This window comes from Catharus ustulatus, chromosome 4, assembly GCF_009819885.2.
Source record: "Catharus ustulatus isolate bCatUst1 chromosome 4, bCatUst1.pri.v2, whole genome shotgun sequence".
NCBI lineage: Eukaryota > Metazoa > Chordata > Aves > Passeriformes > Turdidae > Catharus > Catharus ustulatus.
In genome coordinates, this window is record NC_046224.1 from 54,256,155 (window position 1) to 54,276,604 (window position 20,450).

The 20,450-nt window shown below is 38.8% G+C and overlaps 1 protein-coding gene across 1 annotated transcript; it reads left to right on the top strand.

The window, feature by feature from the left end:
* The first annotated feature begins 260 nt into the window (after window positions 1-260).
* Window positions 261-20,330, top strand: SLC38A4 (solute carrier family 38 member 4). Its single transcript, XM_033058945.1, has 16 exons — window positions 261-352; window positions 3,990-4,220; window positions 4,645-4,735; window positions 6,038-6,153; window positions 8,978-9,051; window positions 9,186-9,278; window positions 10,305-10,386; window positions 10,478-10,560; window positions 10,669-10,727; window positions 11,099-11,377; window positions 11,496-11,575; window positions 12,654-12,754; window positions 13,727-13,851; window positions 16,406-16,550; window positions 17,517-17,614; window positions 19,035-20,330. Exons 2-16 carry the CDS (start codon window positions 4,102-4,104, stop codon window positions 19,134-19,136), a joined length of 1,647 nt encoding a protein of 548 aa, XP_032914836.1. The 5' UTR covers window positions 261-352; window positions 3,990-4,101; the 3' UTR covers window positions 19,137-20,330.
* Window positions 20,331-20,450: the final 120 nt, after the last annotated feature.

Below are 20,450 nucleotides of genomic sequence, written 5' to 3' on the forward strand. Positions count from 1 at the left end.
GTGATCAAGCTTGGGTGGTGTATTCTGAGGATAAGCATTTTGAAACAGGGCTAAGCTCAGAGAGCAAATAGCTCCGGTAACTGAGATGTTTGCCCTCAGTGTGCTCCAATAAACTGATTTACCTTTCTTCTTTTTTTTCTCCTCTTTTTTTTAAAGAGCTGACGCAAATTTGTCAAAGGGAGTTGTTGGGTGTAGCAGCTGTTGATTGGTTCATCCCATACACTCCCATTTGTCTTTAAATCACTGTTCAACTGCTCTAGGTTGCATATGAGTAAACTTTTTCTTACAGGTGCAAATCCTAAAAGATATAACCTGACGAGCAAGTGAGGAAAGGAACCTGCTCAACTCAAAGGTAAACTTTTTTTCTTTATAAAATGTTATCAATATATTTTAAACACTGGCCACATCCTCAGAAATTAGGAATTATAAATTTAATTTATCTGTAAATATAAATGCAGTATGAAGGATGGGCTCTCATGATTTACTGACATGGTAATTTCCACTGGCAAATATCTTTGGTATTTCTTCAGGAATTAAATTTAGTCTTCTTTTTTTGTACAGAAAATCAAAACCTAAGCAACCAGAAAAGCAGCAAAAGTATTCATTTTCAGAATTGCCCAGTTAATTAAGAAATGAATGATTGCTTTCCTTTGCAGTCCTTGGCTATATTCTGAGAAATTTTTCCAGGCTCTTGTGTTATTTGGCTAATATTTCTTTAAACAAATTAATTTGGGAAAACAGGCTTTACATTTTAAATGTTTATTTCACAGCTGCAACACTTATTTCATTTTGAAGTAGCCACATAGACAATAATTTTTTAAAGTCGCTGCCATGAAGATGAAGAATCTGGCAAAATCTACTAAATCAGATACCATGGCAGAGATGACAAATATTGATATTGCAAAACCCATGGAAGTGTTAGTCATATCTATGACCTGGCATTATTTGCCCAGTGGTTGTCCATTCCCCTAATGTTCTGACTGCAGACTGGACAGTAATCAATAACATTGTGAAATCAGATGCCAAAAATTTCATCATTTTCCGAATCATTGCTGAAAACCATTACTTAATAAATGATGCAGAACAGTACCCTATACTTGAAGAGGGAAGTTAGTTTTATAGAGATAAATAAATGCCCTCTAATAATAGGTGAATTTCTTTTGCAATGAGTATTTCCATTTTAATACCCTACTTTAGCAAAAATCTGTTCTGTTCAGCCAAATCTACAAGTAGCAGCAAAAACATCACTGTATTGAAGGCAAGTTTGAGGAACACTGGAAATCTAAGAGATTTCGCTTTTATGTTTAGGCACCAAAATCATAGCTCTGAAGCAGAAAGTATAAAATCCCACGGAAACTAAAGCAGATGAACTTTGATGTTTCTCCTCCAATATTACAGAGCCCAGGCCTGCCCAACCTTGGTGGCTGTGCTTTTACTATCCCTGCCCTGGTTCCTGGCCATCCCCTCAGGAGCAGCAATCCAGCCAGCACAAACCCCTGGAGGGGTGCAACTGAGCTCCCAATGGCAGTGCATTCCCCTTTATCCAAATATCTTTCAGGCTGAGTAATGACTCCAAAGGTGCAGGGTCACCCCACGTCCCCCTCAGGCGAAGAAGTGACAGCTGTGCCTCTTCTATGCCCTCGTGGGAGAACAGGGTGCCAATGCCTGCACAGCTCCCAAAGCCCTTCAGCATCTGCAGTGCTAGGAACCTGAAGATATGGATTGCCACCAGCTAAGGACCGGCTCTGCCAAGTCCTGCTAAAGTTCATCATTGCTCATAATCACAGTCATTAGTCTTTGCAGGATTCAAATCTAATAGCAAGCCTGGTTTAGGAGATGTTCAACAGACTTAATTTTGCCACCTGAGGCAAGACTGGAGAAGACTTTTAGGAATTCACTGACTAGAAACAATAAAATAAAATAGAAAAATCACGACTTTGTGCAGTAATTCCACAGCCTCTTGAAGTGACACACATAAATCAGATGACTTGTGTAAATGTTTGACAGGGCAATGTCCAAATGATTCTTATGCTGTAACATGTATTTTCAGTCAATTTTTCCAAATTGTTTGCTGTGCTGCACAAGCTTTCATCCTCAGCCTAATCTTTGTGTGGCTTAACTCCTGGCAACTTTTTTGCTTACTTTTCCTCCATTTCCCATCTCTTTGAAGATCTGTATTTTTTGGAATGACATTTCTAGAAAAGGCATTTCTCCAACAACAGTTAGGCAGTGCAGTTAACAGTTAGGGGAAGTTTTACCCTTTACCGCAACAGGGATAAGCACAGTTAGACTTGTTTGCCTGACTTTTACACCACAGATTAAAAATAAGCATCAAGAATTGGAAAAACTCCCCTCCTCAGACAGGGCAGTGTCTGCATTTGAAGACAGTTCTGTGAATGAAACCACAGTTGTTAGGGCTCTGCTGGGGGTGGAGGGGTGAGGAGGGAGTCTTGTTTTTTATCTCATGGAGTTATTCATATCCTGAGCGGGCAGAATGCCCCAGGCACTGGAATGTGAGTGCCAGCAGCTCTCCCCTGATGCCTGAGTCACTCATCCCCTCACACACACGGCACTCCATGAGGCAACAGAAAGAATTAAAGCCAGCCACTCTCTCTGGTAGGAAATTTCCTAATGCACTGTGATATTGCTTCTCCTTTTCAGTTGTCTGGTCTGGGTGAATGATTTTAGTAAGAAGCAAGGAATTTGACATTAATATCTGGCCTGGAGTCAGTTTTAACCTCCAGGGTTGATATTTGCCACTACAGATATGCTTGTAGACGTTCTTAAGAACAGTATATGATCAGTATCAGAGGATAGAGAAGTATAAGTCGTTGAGCTGGACCTATACACCCATAAATGCAAACCCAGGAGAAAGGCTATTAAATAATTGCAGACTTAGTGTTGCAAAGAGACAGACTCAGAAATTATTTGTTGCAGTGTTTTCTTATATTGTTATTATGGAGTGCTGAGTTGCATTTGGCATGTCATATTTATGAAAATTGTCATGAATTGTCCAGTGTGCCTGATTGCAAGGCAGCTGGTAAACGTCCAGTAAACTGTAACTGGCCCCAAGCATGTGCTCTCTGATCTCTGCTCACTCTCTTCACTGATGTCTGCTCAGTAGAGGAATGGAAATATAGAATGCATAAAGGAATATCTTTGGGCAGGGAGAAGGATTACAGAACTGCAACATTTCTTGCACAGTGTCTTCCTCTTGAATCTGATAACAAACAAATGAATTCACATGTATATCTACAGATGAATCTGTAGCACAGCTGCTGAAATCCCAGAGGTGAAGTTCTCTTTGTAAATTTGGGTCATACAGTTTCTTTCGGTCCATACAAGAAATAAAGACTTGAGCATTTATTTGTATGATTTTTGAAAGGCAAGAATTTTTATCATGGGATAAAGATAATCAGGCTAATATCCATGTAATAATCCTGTGTGAGACAGAGCTTCCAGTGAGGGGTCAAGTAAGAATTAAACACTGGTCCACTTAGAAATGGGCTTATCAGAATTGCACCTCTTAGTTATCAAAAAATTATCATACAGAGATGCTTGCCTCTGTCAGATCTCAGTGAAAAGGACAAATCTACAAAACATTTAAACCTGTGACAACATTAATCTTACAATAAATGGGAACGCCAGCTATACTCTTGCTTTTATTAGAAAGCATTTCTGCATCACCTCTCCTAGAAACTCAAAAGCAGAAGTTCAGGAAATTATTTTCTACTGGCTTTATATTTTTTCCAGATGCTGGATATCTGCTGTGCATGTTTTGGCCTCTGCACCCTTTACCATTTGAAGGGAGACAGGGGAACCAAGTGCTGGCATATAAAGAGACTTTTATGCTTGCCCAGAATTTTCGCAGTCGGCAAGAGTTTCCCCTCTTAATGCTATTACAAAGATCGAACACAAACCAAACAATTCACACTGGTTTATCTAATTTGAAGAAAACTCTAATGAGCTCTGTTGTGTTTTGTTTGCAGAACAGAGTGTTCTGGCAGTCCCTGCATGATAGAGAGGGCCTGCAAGCAGACGGCACAGAGCTGTTTACCCTGAGGAAGCGAGTGTGTGTGCTGGAAAGCGCTGACCCTTCTAATGGATCGCATGGAGCTGCAAAAAGTCAACATTGATCCTGATGACCAGAGCAACAGCGGGGAAAGCCTCGAAGACAACTACACAGAGCAGACTGATTCCGGAAAGGCTGCAATCGGGAGGTAAGCATTTACCCGTTCTGCTAAGGCTAGAAAGCAGTAATCAATAAACAGCCTTCACTAATGGCATCTGGGTAGTTCCCCCACAGCACTGACCTTGCCTGCTCTGTGCTCTAGAGGACATATCTCCAACAGGACAGTTGTAAGGCCCTTTGCTCCCCAGACATGAAGCATGTTCTCACCTTTAGCATACTGGCTGTATGGATCTGCTTTCCATAGTTTTTTAGTCTAAAACTAAATTCCAAATCAAAGCAAAGATCTACTAAACATGCCGTTGAACATGAGAACAGAGCTTTTCTTTTGAAGGATTTTTGAATATTCATAGTAATGTCAAAGGAAAGTTTCCACTAATCACAAAAGGCACTACTCAAACAAAATATGTGTCATAAGCTTTATCTAATGTTTTCTTATTTTTCCTTGTGTTCAGTCCCTTTGCTAGTGATGATGCAGAAAGTCAGAAGTTCCTTACAAATGGATATCTGGATAAAAAGAAATTAGAAGACTATAATGAAGAATGTGTAAGTTTTATTCATTTTTAATGAATGAATAAATAATTATAGAGTAGATCTTATTGACCTGAATTTTTTCTAAAATTTTCAGTAAGGAAAACTCTGGAGGCCCACCAGCATAATCTTGGCTTTCAAAGAATAAACACATTTTCTAACAGTTAGTGCAGCAAGCTCTTTCTGTTGTCTTTCAAGTAAAATACATATTTCCTTCACAAGTAATCACAAAAATTCTCAGATCACACTTGAACTTCAGTAGCATCTCCATATAATCTCAGTTGACATGTGCAAACAGGATGTGTTTGCATCCATTTTCCTGACAGGACACTGTGCTCAGAAGGACTCTGTTTGCACATATTTTCCTGTCAGGACATTTTCTGAGAGAACTACTCTATAGCCAGGTAGATCTGTGCCTCAGTGCATACATGCTTGTATTTCTGGTTTCCAGCGTTAGTCTAAATGAATCTACGTTCAACTGCATTGCTTTAAAGAAAGAACACTATTGTTCTGGCTTTATGATGCTTGGGTCAGAACACCTCCAACTCCCTAGATAGCTCCAATGCAAGTGGAAGCACAGCACCGGTTCCTGGGGCATGAGTATGGATGCCTCTCTGCTTGGGATTTAAAGTTACTAAATTTTTAGTGAATTTGATTAAATGAAAGGCACTATTTTATCAGTTGTGTTACAGATTTTATTAAGGAATAACATCAAATCAAAAACTTTATTAGTGATTATAAACTAAAATTAGGAGCCAAGTTCCCTTTTTCAGTTCCACTTGGTGTTACTCAGTTGTAACTCACTCACACACCATCCCCTCTCTCCTAGGTTTTGTCCTCTTCTATTCTTCTGCTTCCAGCCCTAGGCACACAGTACTCCTTTCTTTCCTTCCCCAGACATATTTTTAGATCCAAGATTCTACTTGGAGACAAATTCAATAATCTGTTGTATCCATTTTCTTGAAAATCTAAATGTTTAAAAATCAATGATTGAGAAATCTATTTGATAACAGCACAGATTTCCATAGAGGCTGGCCAGCACAGCCAGTGTAACTGTGTCACCTTTTAGTCACCTGTCAGGAATGTAGACCTCCTCCTGACTGAGACAATGAAAGAGTGGGAAGAGGCGAGCTCTACTAGCACAGCTGTCTTTGGGGTAAAGAGACTTGTTATAGTGGCAGGTGCCTCTGGGCTTGGGAGCCTTGAAAAAGCTCCACCTCTAGGGATCAAGGGAGCAGTACAGGGAATATCAGCAATGAGGATAATTAACCAGTAAAATGCAAATGAATCACTGTTTTCTGTTCTTGCACCCAACAGCACAGGGGTAGAACTTCCTTTGGAATGTCCTCGTTCAACCTCAGCAATGCCATTATGGGCAGCGGCATCTTAGGGCTCTCCTACGCCATGGCCAACACAGGAATTATCCTTTTCATGTAAGTACATAGAAAAAGAACCAAATAGAATATAAACACGGGGCTGGAGCTCAAGTTTTTCTGGTTAGAAGGGTATTCTTGTAAGATCCTCTGTCATGAAAGCATTTCAGCTTCACCACAAGGAACCATCCACTGCTGAAAATCCTTTTATGTTTTTAATATTTTAGACCTCCTTTGTGTTAGGAACATGACTGTGAACTGATACTGTGCAGTCAAAAAACGGAAGGGAAGAACAACATGCTGGTCCTAAAATAACAAGAGTGATCTTACCATTTCAATATGGGAATCCAACAAGGAATTAAATCACTCATAAATATGTTTGCATCGCCTCAATTATCTAATCACGATGTAGAAAGGCAAGAAGAGTGTCGGATGTAATCTTAAATGGCAACATGTTTTGAGTGAAAAGGCATTCACAGATTTAATGTTACTGCTTCAAGTCCATCTGTAGGCAGTGTGCACAGAGGACAGTATCGGTCTGTGACTGACAAACAGTATCCACACAGAATGGGTTTTGATAGACAGTAACATATAGCCATGGGAAGTTTTTTAATTGATGGCTACTTTTGATGAGACAAACTGTATCAAAAATAAATTTGGGAGGATTTTTTAATAATTGGTTTTAATTTTAGCTGAAGCCTTAATTTTAGCCTCCCATGAGACAGGAATAGACCATAATATTACTCTGTGACAATAAGCCATTTTTTGCATTACTGAAATCTAGCATGTTTTTAAAGAGCTTCTTGCTTGTGGGGACTGTGTAACTATGACAGCAACAGCATTTGAAATGTTACATGTGGCTCCCAGTTGCTAAGAAACATCTCCTGTTTTGCCAATATAATTTTTAACTGAAAATTAACTGTGGATTCAAATGCTGTTCTGTATAAGTACTTCATAACACCTGCACTCAACTGGTTTAGATATAGTACTTGCAGAGCAAAAAAGGAAAGCCTGTTCTAAAATTGACATTGTATCAGGGTCAGAAAAATGTAGGATTTTTTTTCTCCTCCAACTTTCTCTGAGCACTTACACTAACTAGTATGTTCATATATGATCACTGGATATTTTAAGCATCACTAACAGGGAAAAATACCTTTATATCTTTGTTTTGAAACACTGTTCATGCTGACTGATGGCTAAAGATTCTGATAAAACCCTAACGGCATTAGCTCTATTGGCTAGTAATTGGGAGTAATGCTAAAGCAAAAAACAAAGGCATCTCCCCCCACAGCTCACTTTCTTTACTATGCTATTTCCATATTTCTTGCAGTAGAACATTCTCCCTTCCAGTACAGGAAGGAATTTTATTTAAAATATAAACTTGTGTGTAGATATTGTTAACCCTACAGCAATTACCCACTTACTTGAAGTTTCTCTGTTTTCACAGATCGTGATGTTAGTGTTAGTGGGACAGAAAAATCCCAGCTACTAAATGGAAACTATCAGACATTAATTCTAATTTAGATGATGTTGGTAGCATCATCAAAATTGTTTTCATTTACTGTTCTTATGTTGCCCAAGTGCTTTCATGCTGGAAGGTGTTCTACAGGGTGAAGGCAAATAGATGCCTCAGAAAACTCAGACGTTCCCCAAAAGTTACAATTATATCCTTGCCACAGGGGAGGTTTACAGTGGCCACTTTGCTGTCCAATATAATTAAGCAAGTGCAACCAGGAGGACTTTGGTTTATCCCACCTCATGTGTCAGGACAGGGTGATCATGTCTCTGGACAGCAGCTGCATGGGTGCCCTGATTGAGGATGCCACCTCAGCAGGATGCACTGCCACCTCAGACATGAGCCCCCCTTACCATATTGTGATGGCCTGGTGATCACCCAGCCCCAGGGCCTGTGTCTGGTCCTAGACTGCAACTCATTTACCAACCTGTCTGTCAGTGTCTATGTCTAAAACAAACCACATGTTCAGTGGAGTGGAGGCTGTGGGCACAACCTCCTGTCCAGCCACGGGATAAAGCGCATCCATATTTCCTATCTCTGTCATGTTATCATCCTCACCAGGACTTAGGCAAGCTGAGACAAAATAATTATTGTAATAAGATATGCTGTCCACAGTGCTGTGCCCTGAAATGTCATACAAAGCTACATTTTCCACAAGCAATTTACAAGAGGCAGATAGCTGAAATCACATAGGATTAACTTGTTGTGTGCAAGGAACATGGCAGTAATCAGAATTATTGAATTCAGGTGTCAGTATCTTCAAGCAGACTAAGACTACAAGACTAAGCCACCAGTGCTCCAAGAACAGATTTTCCACTGTTGTGCCATGCATTAACAATATGCAGGATTTCTAATGTACTTACATAGCAGGCATCTAACCTCCACTGCACAGTGATATTGGCAAAAGTCAAAAGCAGTCACCAGCCAAGAGGTAGCATTGAAGTTGTGCAATCACAATTAGTTTTGGGTTTCATTTTTGTGGGTTTTTTTGACAGCTCTGATTAAGGAGAGATTTGAAAATGAAAAGTCAGGTGTGAGTCCAAAGACCAGATTCTTGTATAGAAATCTGTTTACTTTAGTGGGATCTTGTTAAGAGATAAGTTTCTTTCTTTGTGGACTACCACAGAATTGGCGCTTACTGGACTTTAAAAGCCTTCAGGGGCTTTTGGAGTGTATAAGGTACAACTGTACTCACAAGTAAGCTACAGTTGGCACTTAGTTCTGCATTTACCACTGGAAGACCAAAGAACAAACTTGCTGAAAACTGTTTACATGCTGAACTTCATGAGAACCAGCGAGTGTATGTTCAAATCAACTGAATGTTTCTGGTGTCCTGCTTAGGATTCTGATTTCTGCTTTGCCTTGCAGAGTTTTGCTGCTCAGCGTAGCAATATTGTCACTCTACTCAGTCCACCTTTTACTGAAGATATCAAAAGAAGGAGGTAAGAGACTGTGATTAATGAAGAGTCTGTATTGCATGCATGTATTTTACTTTTGAATGCAATTTATCAAGTGTATCCAATGTAGTGGCTCATGTTTCTTTTCTGGTTTTGGTTTTGATTGGGGTTTTTTTCAGGATCATTAATATATGAAAAACTGGGAGCGAAGGCATTTGGCTGGCCAGGGAAGTGCAGTGTTTTCATTGCAGTCACAATGCAGAATATTGGAGGTAAGAGACAAAAGTTTTCTAGCTTCCAATGCTCTTTCTACAGAACACAAGTGATTTCTTTCTCTCCTCTGTCTGGCTAAATGGCATCAGAGATAAGCCAGATACAGCATACATTGTATTGTAGAAATGAAGGCTATGAAGAACACTTCAGTGTATGGGTAAAGACAGTTGCCTGGGATCTCTCCATGGCCAGTGAAGAGGCTTCAGTGATGCTTAAAGTGGCCTGACTGACTGTCCTCAGGGAGTTCTCTTCATTGAGTGTGGCTCAGACTGCTCTTAGCATCTAGTTGAAGCATCTGCTTCAACTTAGAAAAGATTAGTTTGACCTAAAAGGAACAGCACAGTGCTCTGACTTCTCCATTAGAGGCTCTTCAGTAATTCATTTTTCAGTTGAATTTCTCCTTCAAATAACAGTTGGGTTGTGTTTAAAGTAATTTTCAATTTCACTTTCTGTGAAATATCTGTGAAGTTATCTCCATCTTCTCAGAACAATATAAACAGTAGTGATAGAGTGTAAATTCCTTCAACAAAGCTTTTTTGCTTTACTATCATGGAAGAAGTCTTTTAGGAGGCTGAAGAACATGAGGTCTGAAAGCAAAAGGGAATTTGTAATTTTTCACTGATTCCTTAAGGAAAAGTAATTGAAATTTAAATTAAATGTGCCATTAGTCAATTAAATTTATGCAGGTTTTTTTGTGATTTCCCTATTAGAACTTATAATGTTTTGCAAATCTACAATGGGGATGGACAGCATCCATTGGAAAAAAAAAAAACAAACATACACAGCAAAAAAGCAAAAGGAAATGTTAAAAGTGATATAAGTGTGCTATAAAATCAGTAGTAACTGTATAGTATTCTAATACAGAATGCTAGATGTCATTCAGAACAATATTAATGATTTGTTTATTTATTTAGTCACACTGTTATTTAAACAAAACTAATTTCTCTACTTTAGCAAACACTTTTCTCTTTTGTTGAACTCCAGTTTTCTCTGAAGGTGTTTGTTTTGTTTGGGTTTCTTTTCAGCAATGTCAAGCTACCTCTTTATTATTAAATATGAACTTCCTGAAGTCATCAGAGCATTTATGAATCTTGAGGAGAATTCTGGGTAGGTGCCTCTTCCCAGCCTGAATCTGAGATGAAAAATTTTTGCTATGATGTCAATGATGACTGTTTTTATTTTAATTCTTCCTCTTTAGAGAATGGTACATTAATGGGAACTACCTCGTCATACTTGTAACAGTTGTGGTTATTCTTCCCCTCTCCCTTCTAAAAACTTTAGGTAAGCTTAATGCCCCACTTAAGCTCATTTCTTAGTCCTGTTAGGATAGTGATTTACATGTAACTGAACTATTTTGTTCTGTTTTGTTTTGTTTTTCTTGCTGCACAGGTTATCTTGGTTATACGAGTGGGTTTTCGCTGACCTGTATGGTTTTCTTTGTCAGTGTGGTAGGTGACTGTTTGGGTATTGTCTCTAGCCAAATACAGACTATGTAAACATTAAAAACTTTTGTACTTCATACCATGACAATTTCGTGTGGATATTAGAATAGCCCCTGCAAGTGAATCAAATCAACAACCCATGGATAAATGAAGTCAGAATAAAAAATCAGTTTAAAAACAATTGAGAATAAAAAAATGAAGCAGGAAAACAGCAGAGACAGAGTAACAACAAATATTTGCAGAATAAGCAGAATTGGTAGCACTTGTTTTTCTGCTTCCTCTCTTTCTCAGTGTCTATTTATACCTCAGTTGGAATACCACAGATGTGTAATCTCTTATAATGGTACTTTTCTGATAACATTGTCTACTTTTCATAGGTGATCTTCAAGAAATCCCAGATACCCTGTCCTCTTCCCATCATGGACCACGGAGTTGAAAACTGGACCACCACCAATAACACAGTGCCAATGCACCTGGTCATGTTATCAAATGAGTCACTTGGTTCTGGTGTGAATTTCATGATGGACAACACAGCTGGGCACTTCCCAGGCCTTGAGGAGCCAAAAGATACGTCCCCGAAAAGTGGTGTAGAATACGAAGCACACAGCGACAATAGTGACAAGTGCCAGCCAAAATACTTTGTGTTCAACTCACGGGTAAGGGACATTCTGTAGGATTTGTCTTCCATCACTTGTACCACAGCTAAACTGCTGCCTGCCAAAAGTCAGAGGTACAGCCGTGACCATTCTTACTAATGGGAGCTTTATTTTACAGACTGCCTATGCAATACCCATCCTGGCATTTGCATTCGTATGCCACCCTGAGGTGCTACCAATATACAGTGAACTCAAAGAGTAAGGTTCTTAAATTTTGTCCAATACTTCCAGTTAACCATAGATAGAAATCACCTTCTACATGTTGTCCCTTGATTGATGGTGTGTAAACACCCACATGATAAATGATTTATTGCTTTCCATAGTAAGCAGATTTTGCCTTTGCTTTGATCTTATAGTCACATGTTGGTGAGAGAACCACTGCATTGATCAATATTACTTAGTAAAGGAGGAATCTGAACAGTCCTTCAAATGATCTGAAATAAACTGGGGAACTTGGTTGTACTGAAACAGATAATTCTGGTTTCTAATAATAACTAAACGTGTTCTGTGTCTGCGTCAGTTGCTGCTTACACTTAAAGTTTCTTGGGATGCCATTGGTTTTGATGTCTTAGGTTCTCCACTCAGCCTGTTTTGCTTAACAAATATCAGAAATCAAATACACTTGCTAAAAAAAAAGCACAGAGTTGATAGTTGGGAAGGGATTAGAAAAGGCATTTGTTGAACAGCAAAAATTGCATTACAGGAGGGTGTGTTGCAAACCTCAAGGAGGCTAAGAACCATTCCTGCCTATTTCAGTAGGTTTATCCTCAGAAGCAGTAAAAATTCTCATGACTTGGGAAAATGCTTGCAGGTCCTATAAGATGAAGATTTTCTTTAACCAAAGGATTTATGAAGAAAGGATGTGATCTGCAAGGGGTTCTTGAACCTGCAGAACAGCCCTATGTAGATATAAGGGTATGTTCATATAGAGATGGTTGAAAACTCTTGTCTATTATTATTAACAGACCTGTAATTCTAGTCCCTCCATTTTTAAAATCTAAAATATACTAATATATATAGTTAATAAATAATTATATACAAAATAATGGGGCACATTTTTATGTTGCCACAGAGAAAGCACTAGAAATGCATTTTCAACACATTTTATAAATCTGTGCAGCTCTGCACAGAGTTGTAAAGCATTGAGATCTCTGTGTAACCAATATAGTTGCTATGAACTTACTATCCAGTGAGGGTATGTCAGAGACCTAAGACATTTCAGAGCATTTCTTGTACAAATAGAGGCTTTATAGGACTGTTATTCTCTTTCTTTCAGTCGCTCCCGAAAGCGGATGCAGAATGTCTCAAATATCTCCATCACTGGCATGCTCATCATGTATCTTCTGGCTGCCCTCTTTGGATACCTTACCTTCTATGGTAGGTCAAAACCCTGTTTTCTGCAGAATTTTCCCTCGCTTTTTAATGCAGGCAAGCGGGTTCTATCACAAAGACCTCAAGTATTAATGTATTTTCTGGGAGCCTGAATCCAAGTTCAAGCAACATTCAATATATATTGTGTAACCTTCTGAATGAACTATGGGACTTATCCAACTATCAGGCCACAAGTTCCTCACCTATGAGAGACTCAGAGGCACCTACTAGGGGGAGTAGCTTTGTTTCCCTTGACTTTGTGAACTCAGACAAGAAGCTGCTGTAAACTTGACTCTTGGCCTTTGCCAAGAGTACTAAAAATACTCTAGTGCTCAACAGTTTTACATGGCGCTATTAAGTGCTATCCAATCTGTCTCTGACGCCACCAGTTCAGTTTCATCTATGCTGAAAAACAGGTGCAAATCATTCTAGTGTAAAAAAAATCTGGATGAGCTAGACTAACCGATAGGCAAACAGAATAGTCCCTCTATTAGCACATCATTTTGTGCAAACGCCACCTCTTTTTACCTTGTTAGTTCCTCCATAGAGCAGAGAAGTGAATGATACAGCACAATCTGCTCCCTATCACTGGGGCAAGAGGGCTCTGTTTGAGAGCTGGGGCATCTGGATGGAGGTCAAAAGGAGCTGTTGCCAGTTCAGTGAGCTGTTTCATATCACAGAAAATATTTTTACTTCAGGTTCTACATCCACTTAATGACTTTCTCAAAGTCATCTCAAAGATACTAGAGTACAAAGCATCACCTCAGACCTGCATTACCCTCATCATCAGTGAATGATGGACTTGTATCAGTCACAGTGGGAAAATTCCTCTTTCATGTCAAGCCCACAACTTGTATCTAATGACAGCAGCTGGGCTAAAGTTAATCTTCTATTTTATCTGGCTGCAGTATAAAGGTCCTTTTAGATGTTCAAGGTATGGCTTAAGTGATTTAACTCCTTTCTGTTTCCTTTCCGTAGGAGAAGTTGAAGATGAGCTACTTCATACATACACTAAAGTGTACACCTTTGACAGCCTTTTGCTGTCAGTTCGCCTGGCGGTACTGGTGGCTGTAACCCTGACTGTGCCCCTTGTCCTTTTCCCTGTAAGTAACACAGCTGAAATCAGGGCTAACCCATATACGGTGACTGAATGTGATCAGCACACAGATTTTAACACTGAAGAAAAGTAACTCCGAGCTTTTTATATAGAGGGCTTCTTTTCTCATATGCAGTTTGACCAGAGCATGGACCTTAGGCAGTTAGGGTCGCAAAATTTGAAAGACTGAAATAAATCAGTCTTTATAAATAAACCAGGAATTACTTCTCTGGTTCTCTCTGGCTCTTTCTGTTCTATATTTATCACAGCAGTGCTACGTACCAAAGTCTTGGAGATATACTGAACCCATTTATGAGACACAGGCACCTACAATAGCGTCCAAACTTAGGACAGACACACAAAGCTCAGGTCACACATTGTGCAGGACTCCCACACTGGGCTGCCAAAGTACAAGGAGAGAGCTCCTGAGCTCACTTTACAGGCTTGAGTCCATGGACAGGTGAGGAAACTAAATGCCAGAAATAAGAGGCATAAAAGAACTGCAAAGTCAGTTATATGAGCAAAGTTTGCTCTTCACTGGGAAAAAACACTATAACCACAGTAGTAGGGACAGAAAGGCGCAACTAAAAAAATCACTCTGCAGAGGGACTGACCCTCCACAGGGATCAATCTCCCCCAGTAAGCAGAGCTCCAGGCCTCTGAATGTATAAGACTGTGCCTCATGCCTTCCCTGAGCTGCCATGCAGCAGAGGAGAAAATAGCTGGTCCTCATCATTTTGTTTTGGGAGGCTGCTGTGTCATTAGTACAGCATGTACAAGCCCAGCACCATGCTGCTGGAGGGCTCCCAGCAAGCTGCATCCCAGCAGTGTTCCCATCCGAGTAGCCATGGGGTCCTGCTGCTCTGTCGTCCTGGATGCAAAACACTCTCTGTGTAAGTACTGTTTCCAGGTTTGCTGACAAATGCTTGAGAGCAGTGATCACTGTTCAATATTGTCTACTAAATAAAAAAATAAATAAAAGTCCAGGTATAAAGCACACAGCACGGTCAGTCCTTCTAGCTTGGAGAGCTCCAGTGCCCTACCTTAAACATCATGTTAAAACCAGTGGTTAAATGTTTAAATTAGTCTTAACAAATTGATCAGTCTTCATGGGAAAACAAGCTAAGGGCATTGCAAAACCCTCTCTGTCAGGTGTAGCACTTTGTATTTTTAGATTTCTGTATAATCATTTTTTATTTGAATAGTTAGCAGTTACATATCACAGCACTGATTGTTCTATTGAAAGAGCCCCTGAGAAAATACCACTTGCTTGTAAGCCAGAATATCATTCTACCAGAACAGCCTGCTCAGCAGATCTTATTACTTCAAACAAACAGTATAATTGTATCAGCTATTTTTTTAATGAATCATATCATTTGTGTTTTCTTAAAGTAAACAGTTTTTATTTAAAAAATAAAATTATTGCATTGCCAGAAAAATTAATTAAATATAGATCTATATACCATTAGTCACTGTAAAGCTTCAGTTTGATAGCTTCTTTTTAAGGACTGTATCACAAAAGGAATAATGCACAATATGCTGACAGTAAGTCCACAGGAATGCAGGAAGAATGCTTTTTCTGTAATAGACCTGTTTTACACCAACTCAAAAACTGGACAAGATACTTTCAATCTGCCTCCCTCTTCCTAATACTGGTTTACATCAATCAACCTGAAAAACATTAAATATACAACTAATGGTGTGTTTTCAAGTGATGTACTATCTCTAGGAGAACCCCATCTATATATTCAATTGCCAAACTCACCCAAAAGCAGTTATATGTTTTTTAAAACAACCAAACAGAAGCGCATTTGGAGATTTTTTGAATATAAAAATATTTTTGTTCCATGTCTAAATATCAACTTCTAAGTTAATTGTGGTACTTGAGAATAGCATCATCTCCAGTCACCAAATGGATTTTCTTTTGACCTTTTTTCTACTTACCATCTTTTATGTTGTAAAAGCCAAAAAACCCTCATGGTGTGTGAGAAAATCAGTGAAGTAAAAAAGGATCCTCTGCAATAGGTTTTAGGATTATCATTTCCGAGTGGCATTAAAAAATTTGCTTTCCTTTTCAGATATACATATGTATATATTCAATGATAAAGTAAAACAACAGCTTCCTCTTTCTCTTAGAAAAGTAAATGACTTGTGGGATTGTTGTGGGCTTTTCATCAGGTTCAGAAATACAGCAATTCATATTTCACATGTACTCCTTTTTTCCCTACTGATTAGTACTTATAGTGGGGAGTTCTTTGAGGATTTTTTTGCTGATACTAGCATCTTTCAGTTGAACAGATTTCATGTCCCTGATTTTACACCCTATTTACTTGACTTTCTCCTACACTGCAAATATTTGAGTTTCTGCGTTAAACTGTGAACTCAGTTCTCAAAAAACTACATCAGAGTGAGATTATTAAGGGAATCAAAGACAGAAAACACATTTTTTGAGTCAGAATTTCTCACAGCAGAAATAATTAATATAGATATCTTTTTTTTTAAGTGAAAGCAAATATAAATTAATTGTTGCTTTACCTTCCCTGCTGTTTTTCATCTTGCAGATCCGTTCATCTATCAGTGCATTGCTGTTTCCCAAAAGGCCATTCAGCTGGATAAGACATTTCCTGATTGCAGCAGTAATTTTGGCTTTTAATAATCTGCTTGTCATTTTTGTCCCAACTATTAAAGACATTTTTGGATTTATAGGTAAGTTTCGTAAATACTTTTTGTTGACTGTTATCTTTCTACAACATATTTACATTCATGGACTGAAGGTCAATCTCTGTTTGAGTCTTACAGTAGAGTAATATAAACACAAACTGAAGGTAAAGGGGATATAAGAATTCCAAAACAGCTGACAGACAAAGCTACAGGCTATCAAACTTTGTTGCTCCTTTGCATGAGGCACAAGGAATCCAATAATCCCAATATAAAACTGCTAAGGAATTCTCATTTTTGACCAAAACGGAATTTAATATATGTGGAGGAGAGGGAAATCACCTTTGGTTTTCAAGCACCTATAGCATGAAAAAATGTCTTGACTTCCAATCTGTTGTACTAGAAAAAGAAGAAAAAGAAGAAAAGCCACACATCAGTTCCCTCCCTTCCACTTCCTTTGGGTCAGTTTTCACCTCTGACCAAAGAGGTCCCTGAAGAACCTCTGTGGTCTGAAGTCCCTGGGGACTCAGGGATGCAGATGCCCCTGAGAAAGGTATCGCCATGGGGTTTCTGCAGCTAGTTTGCTCCTTCCTGCCTTCTATGCTGGTCTCTCCCATGCTGCCTTCATGCTGGACTCTGCTGAGCATAGAGGAGTAGGCACTTCTTAGGCACAGTTCATCCACTCTCCTTTTGATACCTGCTTTCCAGGGTCACCCCGCCCTGGGAAAGTCTGTTTGTCCTTACTTCACCAGCTCACATGCGGACATCTCCACCACAGCCTCACCACTTTGAAAAAACCCTCCCAGTAACAAGTGTCTCTTCGGGCACCAAGCACCCAAATAAGTGTTTGGACATCACGGTTTTCAATGAATGATATCTACAGAGAAAACCCTTTGTACCCCTGGGCTCAGAATGGCAGCTTCCTCCCCATGGGCTCTCTTTTGCAGGTGCACCACTCTGCTTTTCTTTCAAAAGGTGCACAAATGGAACAGTCACCTCTGCTCTCTCTTCCAGGAGCCTCTTCGGCTACAATGTTGATTTTCATCCTCCCTGGTGCCTTCTACCTGCGAATTGTTAAGAAGGAACCCATGAGGTCTCCCCAGAAGATTGGGGTAAGAGAACTGGGGCCAGTTGCAAAAGGAAGGGTGGGAGAGTGTGTGATTTCCACTCTTCATTAATGCTCAGACCTTTGACTTGCAACATCTAGCACTTGCTCCTAAATGGTAGAGTCTCACTCAAAATACAGGTTGGGCAGTGGGATTCACCTGAGGCTTCTCAAGACAAAGCCTTTAGTGCTCCTGACACTCACCTAAGTGTTTAGGATAAAGTGTGTCTTAAACCACTAGAAAAAGTGGTTATTTAATCTGATCTAAACTCTGGTTGACATTTGCATAAGTAGTACTGTCACAGTCTATAAGAAGTTGTTGGTTCACACTAGAAGACCAGCTGTGGATTAACAGGAAGATTTGAGGTCAAGGTTAATAAGAAATTTTTACTGCAGAGATAAATAAGTAACAGTGAGCTCTCCTCTGAGAGATCCACACACCTACAGGATACATATATGAAAGTCCATCATTTATGTACAGCATGTGTCTATATGTTACGCTGGACTGCCACTGCAATGCCTTTGTTCCTGAGCATTGATAACATTGTGTCTGCACATTTAACTACCACTGAGGAAATATTCTTTGAAAATGTGATTAGAAAAGTTATTGATGAAATATATATGTGGGTACAGAATGTAAATGATGGACATATATGCATCTATATATGTACATATATATACACATTCACAGAAGTCATGTGAGTGCAACTGATACATATTTCCAGCATAAAAGAAATTTATTATGGTGAGGTGATTTCTACAATGTCTTTTGTAGCTGTTATTGTAGAGAGACTGTGAATACTTTTTCATGTGTCTTTGTTCACTTTTCATGTTGCTGTGTGTTAGGCACATCTGGAATTTCACACCCTGCACTGAGATCACATACAATACTCATCTTTGTTTCACAAGACAGAATATTTTTAAATGGGGACAGATTATGGTGAACTAAAAGTCCACTAAAGCAAAGGGTGACTACAAGCGTCTGAATCACTTTAATATATACATAAATACTGTCAGATAAGAGATATGGACTTACCTGTTTGTCTAATAAGGATTAAGCAGTTTAACTCTGAAGTTGTTTTAAAACCAGAGACTATAATCATTGACTGAAAAATTGTCATTTTTTTAAAGATACCAAAAAAAAAAAAAGTTGTTTCTTTGTTATATATTTTGTTATTGTTCACAGTACCAAAGGGGGTTGTTTTCAGATCTAGCTGTGTGAAATCGATGTCTCTTGGACTGAAATTCACACATGACTAATTTTGATTCATGTATCCCTGTACAACATTACTTGGGTTTTCATCACATAAAATAAGCCAAACTTAGGCCATGGGTATTACACTAATGCAACTCCAGTGGGACAATCTGTGAGCTACTACCTGCTCAGTTACTTGCTTTATTTATTAAATTTCATTTTCCAATTACAGGCTCTAATTTTCCTCATAGTTGGCATAATCTTCATGGTTGTGAGTATGACTCTTATTGTAATGGACTGGATTTACAATCCCCCAAGTTCAAGACATCATTAACCTGTGAAGACAACCAAGTGCTTTTTATAATATATAAATATTCATATTGTGTGCTCTGAAGAACATCTAAATGGGATTGTTCCTAGCTAGTAACTGCAATACTTTGAAGACAGTTTCTGGTAAGGTTACAAGAACCCAATGGAGTCTATATGATCCTTGTCAATAAGGATTGTTATTTATGCATTAGGAATCTGAGCTTAGCATTTCTGGCCAGGTGAAATGAAAAGTGTGGTGTGAAAGCTTTGTATTTTCAAAACCAAAATAACTTTGTACATAGTCCTCAAAAATAGTTTGGTGTCACCCCTTTCAAAATCTCCCGTGATAGTAACCACAGTTCCTAGAGCCTTGGAGAGGTAATGGCCAGAAAACCAGCCAGTGCCTTGTTTTTGATTTGAAGATTGTGAGAGTGGCTGCCCAGGTCCAAGAGAAAGGGTATGATTTCTGGAGGGGATCTGGAAGGTGATTCCTCCCTGCCTGATAGGCTGACCTGCCTATCAGAAAGACAACAGCTTTGACAAGCCAGTAGAAAAAGCTGAGTGTTAGATTTGTTGCCCAGATTCGCTGCTCAGCTGTTGTACAGAATAAAGCTCTCTGACACATTCTCTGTTTGGGCATGTGCTTGAAGAACAGTAGAGTATTGTCATTTTGTTTTTAAAGATGCCTGTGCTGGAAATATCAGTCAATTCTGCTGTAGGATTTTTTGTTCTTTAATTTTTAATTATTGTGTGAGCTTACACCACTGAACAAGTTGTATCCTTCATAAAAACTTGTCTTCCACTCACAGGAATTTAAGGAGACCACAAGGTGTGACAAAGCACCCTATCCAGTATTGTTCAGCACTTGCGTATTTGATAAATGTTCAGTGCAGGAAACTGTAATTTGCTATATATAAAAATGTATGTATTTATGTACATAATTTTTTGTTTTCCTCTAGTCATAAAAATGTTACCCTGTGGTATATGATTTTTGATTTTTTTTTTTTATGTGTCACTCTGTTTTCGTAACCACACACTTAATATTGTTTTGAAGGAAATATATTGAATTGGTGAATTTGTAAAAGGTTCATTTTATTTCACCAGTCGTTGAAACATACCTGTAGCAAGCACTAACTGCTACCTGTGTAAAAACACATTCATATGTTTACTAGTTACGTTATAATAAATTTCAAGATGTTTTCCTCTTGAGAATTTTTAATACGTCTTAAAGTTTTGTGTTAACATTGTACACCACAAATTTGAATTACTTGATCAATTGCTGTACCTCGTCTTGTCCATGGACATGTCAGCATTCAGCAACATCCTGTATAGTTAAGTT